Raw genomic sequence first — 15,580 nt, 5'->3', positions numbered from 1 at the left:
CACGTTAGGATTTAAGCCCAAGCTTCCACTGCAATAGTTTTTAGTCCTTTATCAAGTCAAAGATCTACAGGCATTGGAGGTCATCCAGAGAAGGTTCAGCAGGCTAGTCCCAGGTGCAGAGGGACTGTTTAACAGAGTAGATTGGGCCTGTATTCATTGGGGTTTATAGAATAAGAGACAACTGCATCAAAACCTGTAAGATTCTCAGGGGACTTGACAGGGTAGATGTGGAAATGTTTATTCTCCTATGGAGAAACTTGGTTTGAAGGACACGATCTCAGAGTAACGGGTGGCAGATTTAAGATGGAGATGTAGGAGAATTTCTTTTCTCAGAGGGCAGTGAATCTTTGGAATTCTTTACCACAGAGGGCTGTCAAGTCTGGGTCATTAAGTATATTCAAGGCTGAGGATAGGCAGATGTTTAATCAGGGGTCACAAAGAAAAGGCAAGGCAGTGAGTTGAGAATTATCAGATCAGCCATCATCTCAATGAATGGTGGAACAGATTCAATGTGTTGAATTGTCTTCTTCTGCACCTTTGTTTTATGGTATTAATAGCCTTGGCCTTTAGAACAATTGAATCCCGACAGTGTGGAAGCAGGCCAATCTGACCATCATGACCACACAGGCCCTCTGAAAAGCATCCCACCCAGACCCACAACCTCATCCTATCCTTGCAACCTGCCTTTCCCACGGTTAACCCACCTAGCCTGCACATCCCTAGGCACTATGGGAAATTTGGCATGGCCAATCCACCTAACCTGCACATCTTTGGACTGTAGGAGGAAACCCAGACAAACATGGGGAAAATGCATAAACCCCATAACGCTCGTCGCCTGAGGATGGAATCGAACGTAGATCCCTGGTGCTGTGATTGAGTAACACTACTCACTGAGCCAATGTGCCACCCTTAGCCCAGCAATGTTACCACGATGCTAACACTAGTATTTATGTAAGGATAGCATTCACATCAATGATTCCAGTGATGTAAAAATTAGGGAGATGGGAACAGGAGGCCATTCTACCCCGAGTTTATAGTATCATGCACAAAAATCATGGCTCCATATCCTTGTATACCTTTAGAACATAGAACATAGAAATAGAACAATACAGCACAGTACAGGCCCTTCGGCCCACGATGTTGTGCCGTGGAATAATCCTAATCCATTAGCTGTAGCAAAATTCTAATTGGTCTGAAGATGAAAATTATCAAGCAACCTGACACCTGTAATTTGTCCTGGGCTACCCTTAGATTATTTTACCAGTTCTATCATCCCCTATAAACAAAGAGAAAGGGCTGCCTAACTCCTCCCTGCAATAAAGAACAGAGTGTGTTGGAGAAACTCAGTAGGTCTGGCAACATCTGTGGAGAGAGAAACAGAGTTAACATTTCAGGTCTGAAATGACTCTTTTTATTCATTCATGAGACATTGATGCCACTGATCAGGTTGACATTTATTGTCCATCCCTAATTACCCAAAGGGCAGTTAAAAGTGAAACCGCATTGCTGTGGGTCTGGAGTCATGTGTAGGCCAGACCAGGTAAGGATGGCAGCTTCCTTCCCTAAAGGACATTAGTGAACCAGATGCGTTTTTGCAACAATCAACAGTGGATCAATGGTCATCATTAGACTTTTGATTCCTTATTAAATTCAAATTCCACCATTTGCCATCTTCTGAAGAAGAAAATCTTATTGGGAGACTTCATCTTTTCCAGATGTGTCACTCTTGGAAAACCAGAAAATACCCAGCAAGGTTATTTTTGGGAGTGGCCATGGGGGCACAGAGCTGGTATTTTCTCATCAGACAGCATCCTTCCTGTTGTCTGGTTTTCCGACTGCCGTGAGGGGAGTTCAATTAAAGCTCCCAGAAATCCTGGTGCGAGGAGAGTGATCTGTCTCAGAAGGCAGCTATTCAACCATTTGCCAGCAACTCTCCAGTTTCAGAGGTCCTTACATTCCTACTGGCCTCTGTCAGATATAGACTGCGCAGGCAAGGAAGGGCAGATACATAGCCAGGCCTCAGCCTAATCCCAATCCTATTCCTGGAGCTCTGTGCATGCATACATTCAAGGCTGCAAACATCAGACATGAAGAGAATCCAAAGATTTGGATCTGAGGCAAAAAAAACAGACAACATAAGCCAACTATGCTGATAGTAGAGTGGGCTAGAGGGGCCAAATAGCCTTCCCCAGCTTAGAATCCCTAGAGTGCACACAGAGACCACTCAGTCCATCAAGCCTGCACTGACCCTCCAAACAGCATGCCATCTAAACCCACCCTAATATCCCTGCTAGTCCACCTAGCCTGCATATATTTGGACTGTGGGAGGAAACTGGAGCACCTGGAGGAAGCCCACGCAGACACATGGAGAACGTGCAAACTCCACACAGACAGGCACCCAAGGGTGGAATACAGCCTGGGTCCTTAGCATTGTAAGGCAGCAGTGCTAACCACTGAGCCACCAATGGATTTGAGTTCTCATGTGATTTGAAAAAGGGTGACCTGCTTTGCCCCAGACCATGTTGTCCAAACATGGAAATCATAGCCTGTACCTTATCATAATAATATCGCAGAGCTCTACTCAGCTTATCATAATTCATGTTGGGTTTGTTTTTACGAAATCCCCACAGTTTGGCTACGTCCTCAGCCTTGAGCAGTTTGAACTCGCCATCATTTGATGTCCAGCAGATCAGGTGGTCGTTCTTAGGTTCCAGGAGAAGTTGCAGCAGGAACTGCCAAAGTGTGATGGTGCTGTCCATGGTTGGTGCTGCCACCTGTGGGTCAGGAAGGAAAACTGGTTAAAGAGCTGACCCCGAGAGATACCAGAAGACGCAGCTTTAAGGTAAGGAGCAGGAGGTTTAGAGAGGATTTGACGAAAAGTCTTTTCAGCCAAATGTTATTTGGAACTCACTGCCTAAAACAATGGTGGAGACAGGGACCCTTAAGATATTTAGCTATTTAGATGAACACTCGAAATACTGTAATGTCCGGGACTGTGGGCCAAGTGTTGGACAATGGAATTAGAATAGATGATATTTGATGACCAGCACAGTCATGATGAGCTGAAGGGCCTTTATCCATGCTGCAAAATCCCTGTGACTCTAAAGGAGGGGAACAGGGCATATGACAAAGAAATAGAAAGAAGGTCAAATAAATTGTAACTAGAATGAAAGAGCAGAAGGGTCAGTAAATAAGGACTTGCAAGATTCTTTTAGAAAACAGTGGAAATCAAAGGTAAAAATAGAAATACCTGAGGATAAACAACAACAGAGAAATGAAAAGACAAGTTTTGACATGTCTTACGGGATTTTTGCTGGTTTTCGGTTGACTGAAGATGGCTGCAATGTTGTCACGCAGTCTCTAGATGGCATTCAGTCATAATTCACAGGCTGATAGAACGCTGGAGTGCTGAAGGAGGCCATTCAGCCTTTCAGACTTGTGCTAGCTGTTTGAAACAACTATTCATCTGCTGTTTCTCCATAACCCTGTGTTTATTCCCATTTATACATCGCTCCCAAATTCTCTCTTAAAAAATGATTATTAATTCTGCTTCCACCAGGCTCGGGAAGGCTTGAAAACAATTAGTCCTTGCGTTGCTCCAATTTTCCTGGCTATCATCTAAAATCTATGTCATTTGGTTACTGTCTGTTCGGAGACTGGAAATAGTTTATCAGCATGTACTTTTGCAGAACCATTCAAGATTTTGAACATCCCTGTGAAATCTCCTCAAAAAAAACCTTCTCTGACTTAAGGAGAACAATCCTAGCTCCTCCCATTTCTTACCTTAATTCAAGCCACCCAGGCAGTGCTCACTGAGAGTTACAGATCAGGGATGTTTGAGAATGGTTCAGTGATGCATTAAAGGCATATTTGCCTGATATTATGCAGCCAAGCAGAGAAAATGACAGAAAGCTTGTCTTGTCGACATGAATGAAGTTAGCTACAGTTCAACATGAATCTTTCACATATTTGTGAACTATACATAAATAGAAACATAGAATTTTACAGTGTGGATGAGGCCATTTGAGCCAAATCTCTAAGTCTGCTATTTCCCTGTAAATCTGCAGTTTCTCCTTTTCAAACATAAATTAAATTCGCTTTCAAAAATTATTGTTGAATCTTCTTGTTCTGGATCATAAAAACCTACTATGTTCAGAAGATTCATCTCATCTCATATAAAAATAGAATACTGTGGATGCTAGAAATTTGAATTATTGCTCATCGCCTGCCTGTTTATAGTGTATATCATTACACTGAAAGTGGACAGAAGTCAATGTTTACACCTCTGTTTGTTGGTCTCTTCACTGGCAAACAAAGTATCTCAGAAATTAAGGGCTATATTTCAATAAGACTTGGTACACAGATATTGTTCAGCCTGACGATGTGAAGTTCACATCTTTTTACGTTATGTTTTGGACTGTGGGCTTAAAAAAGAAACTGCTTTCGACCAAGGAGACTCGACAAATAAAAGGAATGGCAACAAGTTTTTAAAATCATGTTCGTTGAAGCATATTTTGAGTTGAGCACAGTGTTAATTTCCTCCAGAATGTTGAGAACAAAACTGGACAGCTTGGGGCAATGAGATCTGAAGTAGGGGGTCAATTGCTTTATAATATTTTTGTTAGCTTCTGACTAGGTGACCGCACTTGAGTGTGGCCAGTTCAGCAGAGAAAAATTTGGTCTACAAAAGGAACATTGCAAAATCTCTCTCTATGTCTCTCTCACTCTCCTGTGTGGAGATATTAGAAAGTCTCCAGGAACAATTATTTGCCTTGCAGTCACCTTTCTCTGCAAAACCCCTGTTGAAGGAGCAATAAAAGCCTAGAGAGACCATGAAAGGACAAACTCTCAAGCAGCAAATTAAAGAGAGCATTGTTTTGTTTGGTGTTCACAGGATGTGAATATCACTGGCTAATTCAGCATTTATTTCCCATCCCTCGCTGTCACATGCCAACCACATTGTTATGGATGTGGAGTTACATGTAGACCAGACTGGATAAGGATGGCCGATTTATTTCCTTAAAGAACATTAGTGGGTTTTGATGAAAATTGACAGGGGCTACGCGCTCACCATTGGGCTAATTTATTTATTCCAGATTATTTTAGCTAAATTCACTATGTTACCGTGGGATCTAATTCCACGTTCTGGATTATGTGTCAGTGACATTATCACCCTGTCACCTCATCCTCCACAACATGGTTGTATACAAACAACCTTATGTCACCAACAAAGAACTAAAAAGAATTGAAAACCTCCTGTGGCCTAGACTGGTGCTTCTGAACTATGTTTCCCTGCTTTGTTACTTAACCACCCTTACCATCCACATGATGTTTGTCTGCATGTGAAGACAAATTGGTCATTATAAAGTTATTTTCTTGTTAAAAACAGAAACCTGCAGCGTTTTCATTCAGGTTCCTTCGTTAAGCAAATCAGACACTTTGGATGGTTTGGCTAAAACTCGATTCACATTTCTGATGCCTCCAGGAATAACAATAGGGCTTGATTTCTAGTGCACAACCCTAGTAAGTCATGACACAGAGAAACTGATTAGTTTTAAACAAAGATGTGGATTTGGATCCTGGATTTTTTAAGACATGATCCATGAACTTCAAGAGATAGGGCAAAAGTACTTATTTCTAAGAATGTTGTCTGTTGTTTTAGAATGTAGTGAATAGTCTCAGCTGCTGCAGTGGAACTTGCCATAACTAACAAACTGTGTGCTGAGTTTTCAGAGCAGGTTGATGTATCCTGACTGGGCTTGAAGCTTCCTCAGTGAGATGGAAGGTCTTCAGTCGAAAGGGTTAACTTTAGCTTTGTAGTAACAGAGCATCAATCAGGCAGGGAAGAGCCTCAAGAAAGAATTACATAATTGTAATAATACTGAGTTAACAAAGTGTGGCAGAGATATACACTCTATCGAACAGAGTCTTAACTTGTCTTATCTCTGTTTCCTATGGTTACCAACTTTTCTACCAATGGAAACAGTTTGTCTCCCTATCAACTTTCTCAAAACACTCCTAATTTTGATTAACTTTATGAAATCTCCCCATAACTTCCTTTGCTTAAAAGAAAACAAGTCTCATCTTCTCCAATCTACACTTGTAACTGAGACCCTTTGTAAATCTTTTTTGTGCAGGGTCTGGAAACTGGATGCCAAAGTAGTCTCTTTTAAACATTCACCGTGTAGTTTCCTATCTATTTTCTAAAGCTTAAGGCAACATTCAGTACAACTATTTCAGTTTCCAAAAATCTAGTTACAGATTCATAGAGATATATAGCACAGATATATAGCCCTTTAGTCTAACTCGTCCATGCCGACCAGATATCCCCAATTAATCCAGTCCCATTTGCCAGAATTTGGCCCATATCTCTCTAAATCCTTCCTATTCCTGTACCCATCCAGATGCCTTTTAAATGCTGCAATTGTACCAGCCACCCCTACTTCCTCTGACACCTTGTTCCATACATGCATCACTGTCTGCGTGAAAATGTTGTTCCTTGGGTGCCTGTTAAATCTTTCCCCTCTCACCTTAAACCTGTGCCCTCTAGTTCTAGACTCCCCTACTTGGGGGAAATAACTTTGGCTGTTCACGCTATCTATTACCCTCATGATTTTACAATCTTTTATAAGGTCACCCCTCAGACTCCAACACTCCAGTGAAAATAGTCCCAGCCTTTTTAACCTCTCCCTGCAGCACAAACCCTCCAACCCTGGCAACATCTTTGTAAATCGTTTCTGCACCATCTCAAGTTTCACAATTATAGGGGGAGAATTGAATGCGTTATTCCAAAGTGGCCTAACTAATGCCCTGTACAGCTGCAACGTGACACCCCAACTCCTGTACTCAATGCACTGATCTGTAAGGGCAAGCAAACCACATGCCTCCTTCACTATCCTATCTACCTGCAACTCCCTGGTGAAGGATGATACTGGAGTAAATCTTTACTCAGTTTTACATTTATTTAGCGTGAAATGTGATGTGCGCATGCCTAACTGAGCCACACCAGAATTGCAAATGGGACTCTATATTTCACACATGTGAAACTCCAGGTGGGACACAATACACCAACTGAGGCCAATATAGTTGGTCTTTTAATGGGTTTTGAGAATTCAGCATATCTTCCATGTTTTTGTATTTAATGCTTCCATTCACATATTTATTTATTTACAAAGCCAAGGATTCCAAAGAGTTGGTTTCAAAGGTAAACATGGAAGACAATGACACAATTCTTTGCTACTATGAGGCATGGTGCTCAGTAAATTGGTCAGTGCTTTAATGAAATCAATAGGAAATGTTACACTGATACAATAGGAGGCGCTTTTCTGGAGTTGTGGCATAGAGCAGTGGGATCTTCTCTCCCAACCTAAAACATGATTCAGAATAGTTCTTCTCCAAGTACAACATCCTCAGCTCGATCAAATCTAAATTGAAAGATTTAAAAGTCAGCTGTTGGCGTGTGGTTTACACTGAGGATTGATGTTTTGAAACCACTTTAACTAAATATTGCATTGAAAAATCAATGATTGTGGTTTATTGATTAAACAGCCAATCCTGTACAGTGCCCTCAGCCCTTCAGCAAAGCAAGATGTGGATAGGAATAGGAAGAGGACATTCAGCCCCTCCATCTTTTTCAATCAGATTAGAATTAAATTTTGCCACTTCTCCTTTCATCCATCATTGATCTGTATCCATCAATATTCCTAGCCAACAACAATCTCTCAGTTGCCCCCCAGCATTTATTGCCATCTAGTGAATGTGAATTCTAGATTTATACTTCGTGTGGACCAGAGTCCCAGATTTTACTCCTAGATGGGTTTCTTCTAACATTAAATTTAAATCTCAACATGTCCAAAGGACTCAATTCCTCTATTAGTATCTAGTGAATGAAATTCCTTTATCCCAACTTTAGTTAGTTCATCTCTCAATTTTCTAATTTCACAATAATGCAAGACTCTTTTATATGTCCTGTACTTTAAGCTTTGATGGTGAATTTGCACTGAATGCCTTTCAAAGAAGCCTGTGTCTGAGTAACTTGCGTAAGGCTATAAGACAATGGTCATTCGGGTGAAGTAGTGGTAAGAGCAGTAGACTGGTAATCCAGAGCTGCCAGCTTAATGAGTCATAGAATCATCGAGCTGTACAGCGCGGAAACAGACCCTTTGATCCAACTTGTCCATACTGACCAGATATCCTAAATTAATCTAGACCCATTTACCAGTATTTGGCCCATATCCTATTCATATACCCATGGGTCCCTTTTAAATTTTCCCCCTCTCACCTTAAATCTATACCCTCTAGTTTGACAGGGGTTCAAATCCCACCACAGCACCGGGTAGAATATTAATTAATTGAAACATGTCAAAACTTTAATCTCGGTAACGGTGACCTTCTTTGCTTTGAATGTTTTCCTGCAGTTGAGGAGACCTCTCTGTGTGGGAATGATTCTTGGAAGCAACTAGCAAGTGTGGGCCCTCCAAACAGCTGTGTACATTGTTAGTGACCATTGGTATCTCTGCTCCATTCTCATTAGAACTCACCTGATCCACTAATATCCTTTATGGAAGGAAACGGCAGTTCCTTCTCTGGTCTGGCCTGATCTGGAATGACACTAAGATTGTTGGAGTAGCAGTTAGTGAAGGGGACTGTCGGAGATTACAGCAGAATACAGATAGACTGGAGAGTTGGGCAGAGAAATGGCAGATGGAGTTCAATCCGGGCAAATGCGAGGTGATACATTTTGGAAGATCCAATTCAAGGGCGAACTATACAGTAAATGGAAAAGCCCTGGGGACAATTGACGCACAGAGAGATCTGGGTGTTCAAGTCATTGTACCCGGAAGGTGGCAACGCAGGTGGATAGAATGGTCAAGAAGACATATGACATGATTTCCTTCATTGGACGGGGTATTGAGTACAAGAGTTGGCAGGTCATGTTACAGTTGCATAGGACTTTGGTTCGGCCACATTCGGAGCACTGTGTACGGTTCTGGTCGCCACATTACCAAAAGGATGTGGATGCTTTGGAGAGGGTGCAGAGGAGGTTCACCAGGATGTTGCCTGGTATGAAGGGCACTAGCTATGAAGAGAGGTTGAGTAGATTAGGATTATTTACATTAGAAAGATGAAGGTTGAGGGGGGACCTGATTGAGGCCTACAAAATCATGAGAGTTATCGTCATGCTTCAGTCTTCTCCCAACATGTTGGATGCTGTGCAATTTGTAATGTGTTATTTTGTAGCGTTACCTCCAAACGTAAAATGTCACAATACACATAGTTTCACAGTCACAAAGGATTCTGACCTGAGCTTGCATTATCACCCAAAGACCCCACACCAGAACACGATCCAACAGGCTGTTCAGTATTTTAATGGAGGTTCTTACAATCTCAGGTAGCATTGTCAGGTCCACAATTCTCCCACAGCCCTGCGATGGTGACTGAGGGAATTGACCTATAAAACAATGAGATGGGCTCTTATGGCACAGTGTTAGTGCCCCTCCCTCTGGGCCAAAGAGGCCCTGGATCAAATCCTAACTACTCCAGAGATAACATGCCTGAACAGGTTGGTTTAAAATGGAGAGGGAGAGAACTTTTAAAAATTCATTCTGAAGATATGGGCATTACTGGCTGGGCCAATAATCATTGTCCTGCTCTAGTTCCTCCTTGAGAATGTGGTAGTGAGCTGTCTTTTTAAATGGCTACTAACCATTGCTCTAGATGAACCCACAATGCCCTTAGGGAGAGAGAATTTCATGGTTTCGACCCAGTGACAGTTGAGGAACGGCGATATATTTTCAAGTCAGGATGATGAGTGGTCTGCAGGTAGGGGTGTTATCATGTCTCGCTTGCTATGTCCTTCTAAATGACAGTGGTGTCAGTTTGGAAGATGCTGTCTGAAGAACTTTGGTGAATTTCTAGAGTAAATCTTGTAGATGGTATGCACTGCTGCTACCAAGCGGTGACAGAGGGTGTGAATGTTTGTGGATGTGGTGCCAATCAAGCGGGCTGCTTTGTCCTGGATGGTGTCAAGCTTCTTGAGTGTTGTTGGGGCTGCACCCATCCAGGCAAGTGGGGAGTATTCCATCACACTCCTGACATGTAGATGGTGGAAAGGCATTGGGGAGTCAGGAGGTGAGTTACTCACTGAGGGATTTCTAGCCCCTGACCTGTTCTTGTAACATAGCTTTTATTTGGGTAGTCGACATCAATTTCTGTGCACTGAGAACTGCCAGGATATCGATCGTGGGGGATTCAGTGATGGTAATGCCATTGAATGTTGACGGGCGATGGTTAGATTCTCTGTCATTGGGGGTGGCCATTGTCTGGCACTTGTACAGCTTAGGTGTTACCAGCCACTTGTCAGCCAAAACCTGGAAATTGTCTTGGTCCTTGTGGATGAATTTAACCTGAGGCTGACCGTGCCTCAGGTCAGGGAAGAGGTTGAGAAGACAGACCTCTCATGGTGACTTGGTTCGTTCAGGAATTAAACCCATATGGTTGGCACCAGTCTTAATCACAAACTGGCTGTTTGGCCAAGTTTGAAAATAATGATGAGAATTTGTCAATCCTGGGCCAATGATTTGCAGAGGTTGATGAGTGAAGATCTGCTACATTAGGATATGGTCTGCAGAGATGAACGCAAGATTGCAGGGTGTAAAGGCTCGAAATCCAATCAGAAAAGGATCAAAATGGAATATATTTTGATCAATTCAAAGGCTTTCCAAAATAAATTTGGCATGTCAGTGGTTAAAGGACTAGTGCTTTAAACATAAATTATGATCACTAAATCAGGGCAGAGGAGATTGCTAATGACAAACAAATTGTTGGAAAAATTCCTCACAAATGGATTAAACAGGATGCGTCTAATAACAAATTAATCTAAACTCTGTTGTGTGAGTAAATCAGAAATCACCCCTGCAGGGGGCCTTGAAGCAGTCTATGACTCATTGAAGCCAGATTACTATTTGTTTATGTAGCAGAGAGAAAGAATTTGCATTAATATAGCACCTTTCACAGTTTTGAAAGTGAAGTCACCAGTATAATGTAGGAGTTTTGGCAGTTAAGTGGAGCACAGTAAGAGCACATTAAAAGTAGGGCATTGCTGACTGTTTGTCAATTATTTAGAGAAAAAAATCTGTAGATGCTGAAATCCAAGGTAGACAAACAGATGTGAACTCAGTGAGCCCTTTTCTCGCTGCCACACAGCTGTGATCTCTTCAGTCCTTTAGCTCTTCGACCGCACCATGAAACAAATCTACCACTACAGCCACGTGACTTTCCTCAACTCCTGTCTTCACCACCATCTCATCCCTCAAGGCCTACAGGTAACCCTCCCACTCATCCCCCTGCTCTCTTTCCAGCCCCACCTCCTCCCTTCCTTTCCACCCTTCTAGCTCCCAACCGGATTCATCCCTTTCATTGACCAACCAGGTTGTCCCAAATACCAGTGTCCACCAGTCTCCAACATTGTGTCCCTACCCCTCCCCCACCATTTACTGCAGCTCCCCCTGCCCCTACATCCAGTCCTGAAGAAGGGTATTACCCGAAACATTGACTGCTCCTTTTCTGCAGAAGCTGCCTGGCCGGCTGCGTTCTTCCAGCCTTCTGTTTGTCTACCTTTTGCATTATTTAGCTATGTTGGCTGAAGGATGAATAATGTCCTGTACATTACTCCAGAATAATCAATCCTGTATCCCTGCATCCCTACAAAATAAAACCTATAGTGGGATTTCTTTTATCTACCTGACGGCCCTTGGCTTAATGTCAAATACAAAGAATGGGACAGTTACTTCAATATCAAATTCCTGAAACTCCCTCCCATCCAGCACTTTGGGTTTACTTACACCAAATGAACTGCAGTGGTTCAAGAAAGCAGCTCACCACTTTCTCAATAAATGCTGCCCTGGTCATCGGAGCCCCGAGTTAACTTTTAGAAAAGCTGAAATGGGTCAGCACCACCTCAGAGTTACATTGCATTTTACGTATGTTCCCAGCCTCGAACCCACAATCTCCTGATTCAAGGGTAAGAGCATAGCCTGATTCCAAAAGAATATGAACTAACCAGGATGGAGGATTATAGACTGAAGTTGCTGAATGCACTCACCGAAACCAGCGGGATTCAGAGAAACTGGAATTTAATACAGCTGGTCGATCAAAGAGGTTGTGGGTTTTTAATATTGAACTCTTTCAGGATATTGACTTTAACATGATTTCAGTATGTTAGCTAGAACTGCAAAACCAAAGAAAAACTAATAACATCAAAGGGTCAAAATTAAACCTTGTTCTTAAGTTGAAGTACACTGGGAAGTGAGATCAAAATACTGAAGATGTTATAATTCATGAAGTCAAATTTGATTACTGCCATCATTGCTGTTTCAAGTAATCTCATCAGTAATTATAGAGATAGTGCTACCCCTCAGGAGGTGCTACCACAGTGCTAATACAACCTTTGGCCATTCATAAAGAGTACGTAATGACAAAGCCCCCAGCTTCATGGTCTACAGGACAGAAAAGTTCAGGCCTCCTGCACGTGTCAGAAGCATGGAAAATATACAGCAGATACTCCAAACACTTGGAAGGAACATCACCAGCAGTACCTCCATAAATTCCTGCAAATCTGATGGCCCAGAATCAGTGTTCTGACCCAGACCAACATCCCCAGCATCGAGGCTGTGGTTACTGACAACCAGTTCCATTGTGCAGACTATGTCAAGCCATCACATGCCCTAAACATGCTCCATCACAGTAAACAGTTACTGGTGGGGTGGGGTGGGGGGGGGGGGGGGGTGTGGGTGGGTGGGTGGGTGGCTGAGGAAACACTCCTACAGCATCGTCAAAGCCTTTCTGAGAAAATGCAACATCCCTAGTGGCTTATGGGAATTGCTAGCCTAAGACTGTCAACATTGGAGGTGAAACATCAGTGGCAGCCATGTTGAGTGTCTTTGACAGGCCTAGTTGGAGGTTAAGTGCAAACGGTGGCAGTGGTTACACAGACCTGAGCATCCCATGCAGCTGCCCCTTCAGACATCACCTGCCCCACCAGAGATAAGGTGGGCATGGGCCCAGCATCGCACTGTTCAGTCACCTCAGGGCCCACGTTTGGCAAGTGGAGGAACATCAACCCCAATCTCGCGGCACAAGAAGCTGAAAATGATAAACCAAGGCTATATCCACTTCTGCCAGTAATGGCATTTCAAGGAAGAGCAAGGGAGCTCTTCCCAGTGTCCTGGTCAATATCCCCCCATTCCACCTCACATAAGAAAGATGATCATATGTTGTTTCCCTCACATGTGGCTCCTTGGGTCAGTATACTATGCACTAAGTGCTGCCTTAGATCACATAACAAATACCACAGTGGCCAGAAACTTGTTCAGACAGGTGTCCTGAAGTTGATTAACATAACTAACTATTTCATTTGTTATAATACCATCGGACCATAATCTGCATGATGTGCTGATATTACTGTAGATTACATACACAATACTTTTTGACTGATTGCACGACAAAGAGGTGAGATGGGGGCCTTTCTACCACAAGGTCACATTGTAATTCCATATAACTAGCGTGGAAGTAGGGTGTTGGTTAGCTCAGTTGGCTGAATGGCTGGTTTGTGATCCAGAGTGATGCCAACAGCATGGGTTCCATTCCTGCACCAGTTGAGGTTACCATGAAAGAGTCTCCTTGTCAATCTCTCCCTTCAAATGAAACCACACCAGCTGCCTCTCTCTAATGAGATAGCATCCCTCTGGGGCTATGGTAACTTTACCTTAAAGGCCTGTCTCGTTTGTAAATTATGCCCAGACACAATTTTTGTTTTGGAAGTTTGCACTGCACAAGTTGGCTGCCATGCTTTCCTACATTTCAACAGAAAGTGAATTTTAGAAATATTTGTAGTGATTGTATCAAGTTCAGCCAGCTCATAGAATATGAGCTCCCTGGCTGGACCAGTTAACAGCCCCAATCAGGGAGCCCTGGCTGACAGATATAAACAGAAGTGTCAGAGGTTCTGCTCACTCTAAGAGCTGGCTGTGAGCTAGCTGGTTCAGAGTCATGTGCTATGCACATGAAAATAATGGATGACTTGGTGATGGGATACCAGCCTTTGTGGAGTTATTTCAGTACTTAACTGGGTTTGAAAATACTGATGTCATGCAACAGGAAATCAAATTCCGGCAAAAAATGAAAATGGTGTAATGAAGTACCGATGGTTTAAACATGTTGTGTCTCAGCTATCACACAGATGAACCATCTGTGCTCTGCCAGATTCCTGCCTGTAATCAAACTGTGGCTTGATCCTGCTAATTCAATTGGTTTATACAGAATAATTCAAAAAGCAGGTGTCACACATGAGCATTGCTCCATGGGCACTGCCCCTCTCCTCTAAGATAACCTTTGAGAGCCTCCTGAAGGTTACAGCATTTTGGGACTTATCCTCTAGGGAGAACCATAAACTAAAGCAGAAGGAAAACATAAAGCAGTTAAGGGCTTGGCACAGGTTCAAGCATTCTACCGCCGAAGGGCAAATATCTGGCAATTGGTGGCTGTAATCATTGTGCTGTTAACTTGGAGTAAACATGACAAGACTAAATATGGAAAGGGTGTAGTCATGCTGTGGAGTGTCAGGTAGAGTACCATTCCCTTTGTCTTCGCTGTGTATATGACAGGCAACATTTTAGGTAATTTCTCAAAGTGAAGTATGATTTTACTCCTTCCTTCACAGATTGCGAGCATTTCTTGCATTATTCTTAACTGCCCTTGAACAACGTGGTTTACTAAGCCATTTTCCTGAGAGTATGGAGTCACATGTAGGCCAGACAAAATAAGGTTGGCTGATTTCCTTCCCTAAAAAAAAAATTAAGGAATCAAATAAGCTTGTACAACAATTGATGATCATTGTGGTCATTGCAGAGACCAGCTTTCAATGGCTAAATTTTAATCATCAGCTACCCTGATGGGACTTGAACCTAAGGCTCCAGAACATTATCATCATTCTATGGACTAGAAGCACAGTGATTTTACCACTACATCAGCAGATTTCCCTGATTGCAATAGCCCTCAAAGTGGTAAATTTGGGAATGCACTTTTCTTGCTCATCAACAATCTCCTTCGTCCCCCAGGACTATATATTCCTCTCGGATCTTCCAAACTTGTCAGCTAATGAAGATTAGTCCCTTGGCTTCTGCTGCACCCAACAACCAGAAAGAAAAATCACAGGGGTATTTACATAAAAAAGGTGTATTATTTATTCAGTTTCTTTGAATACGTTCGTTGGTAACATTTAAGAAGTGGAGTTTGGAAAATAAGGCATTTGAAAAGAGTGGAACAATCATAGGAGAAACCTTAAGGAATTCAGCCACCCTGAGTTGGCAACTCAGCTCCTCCCAGAAGGCAGTTTTGATATTGAGTGCAGCTGACCAGAGATGGGTCCCCAACCTGGCAACACACTAACTTGGCCTATTATATACAGTAACTGCAAGGTGGCTCTTGTGTTATTTCTTAGAATTATTGAAATTTCAAGCACCAAATGTGGTCATTCAGCTCGTCATGTTCATGCCAGCCCAAACACGACCATCTAGCCTAA

At 42.6% G+C, this 15,580-nt stretch overlaps 1 protein-coding gene across 1 annotated transcript in view; it reads right to left on the bottom strand.

Moving 5' to 3' along the window:
• Positions 1-15,580, bottom strand: part of LOC125462886 (ETS domain-containing protein Elk-4-like) — a 59,331-nt gene that overhangs the window by 17,811 nt on the left and 25,940 nt on the right. Inside the window, exon 2 of the mRNA XM_048553347.2 lies at positions 2,553-2,774. Within this exon, the coding sequence (XP_048409304.1) occupies positions 2,553-2,759 (207 nt within the window). The 5' untranslated portion in view covers positions 2,760-2,774. The remainder of the gene's footprint in view (positions 1-2,552; positions 2,775-15,580) is intronic.

Source organism: Stegostoma tigrinum, chromosome 21, assembly GCF_030684315.1.
Source record: "Stegostoma tigrinum isolate sSteTig4 chromosome 21, sSteTig4.hap1, whole genome shotgun sequence".
NCBI classification, from domain to species: domain Eukaryota; kingdom Metazoa; phylum Chordata; class Chondrichthyes; order Orectolobiformes; family Stegostomatidae; genus Stegostoma; species Stegostoma tigrinum.
Note: the sequence above shows the minus strand (reverse complement) of the source record. Positions and strands in the feature narration are given on the sequence as shown.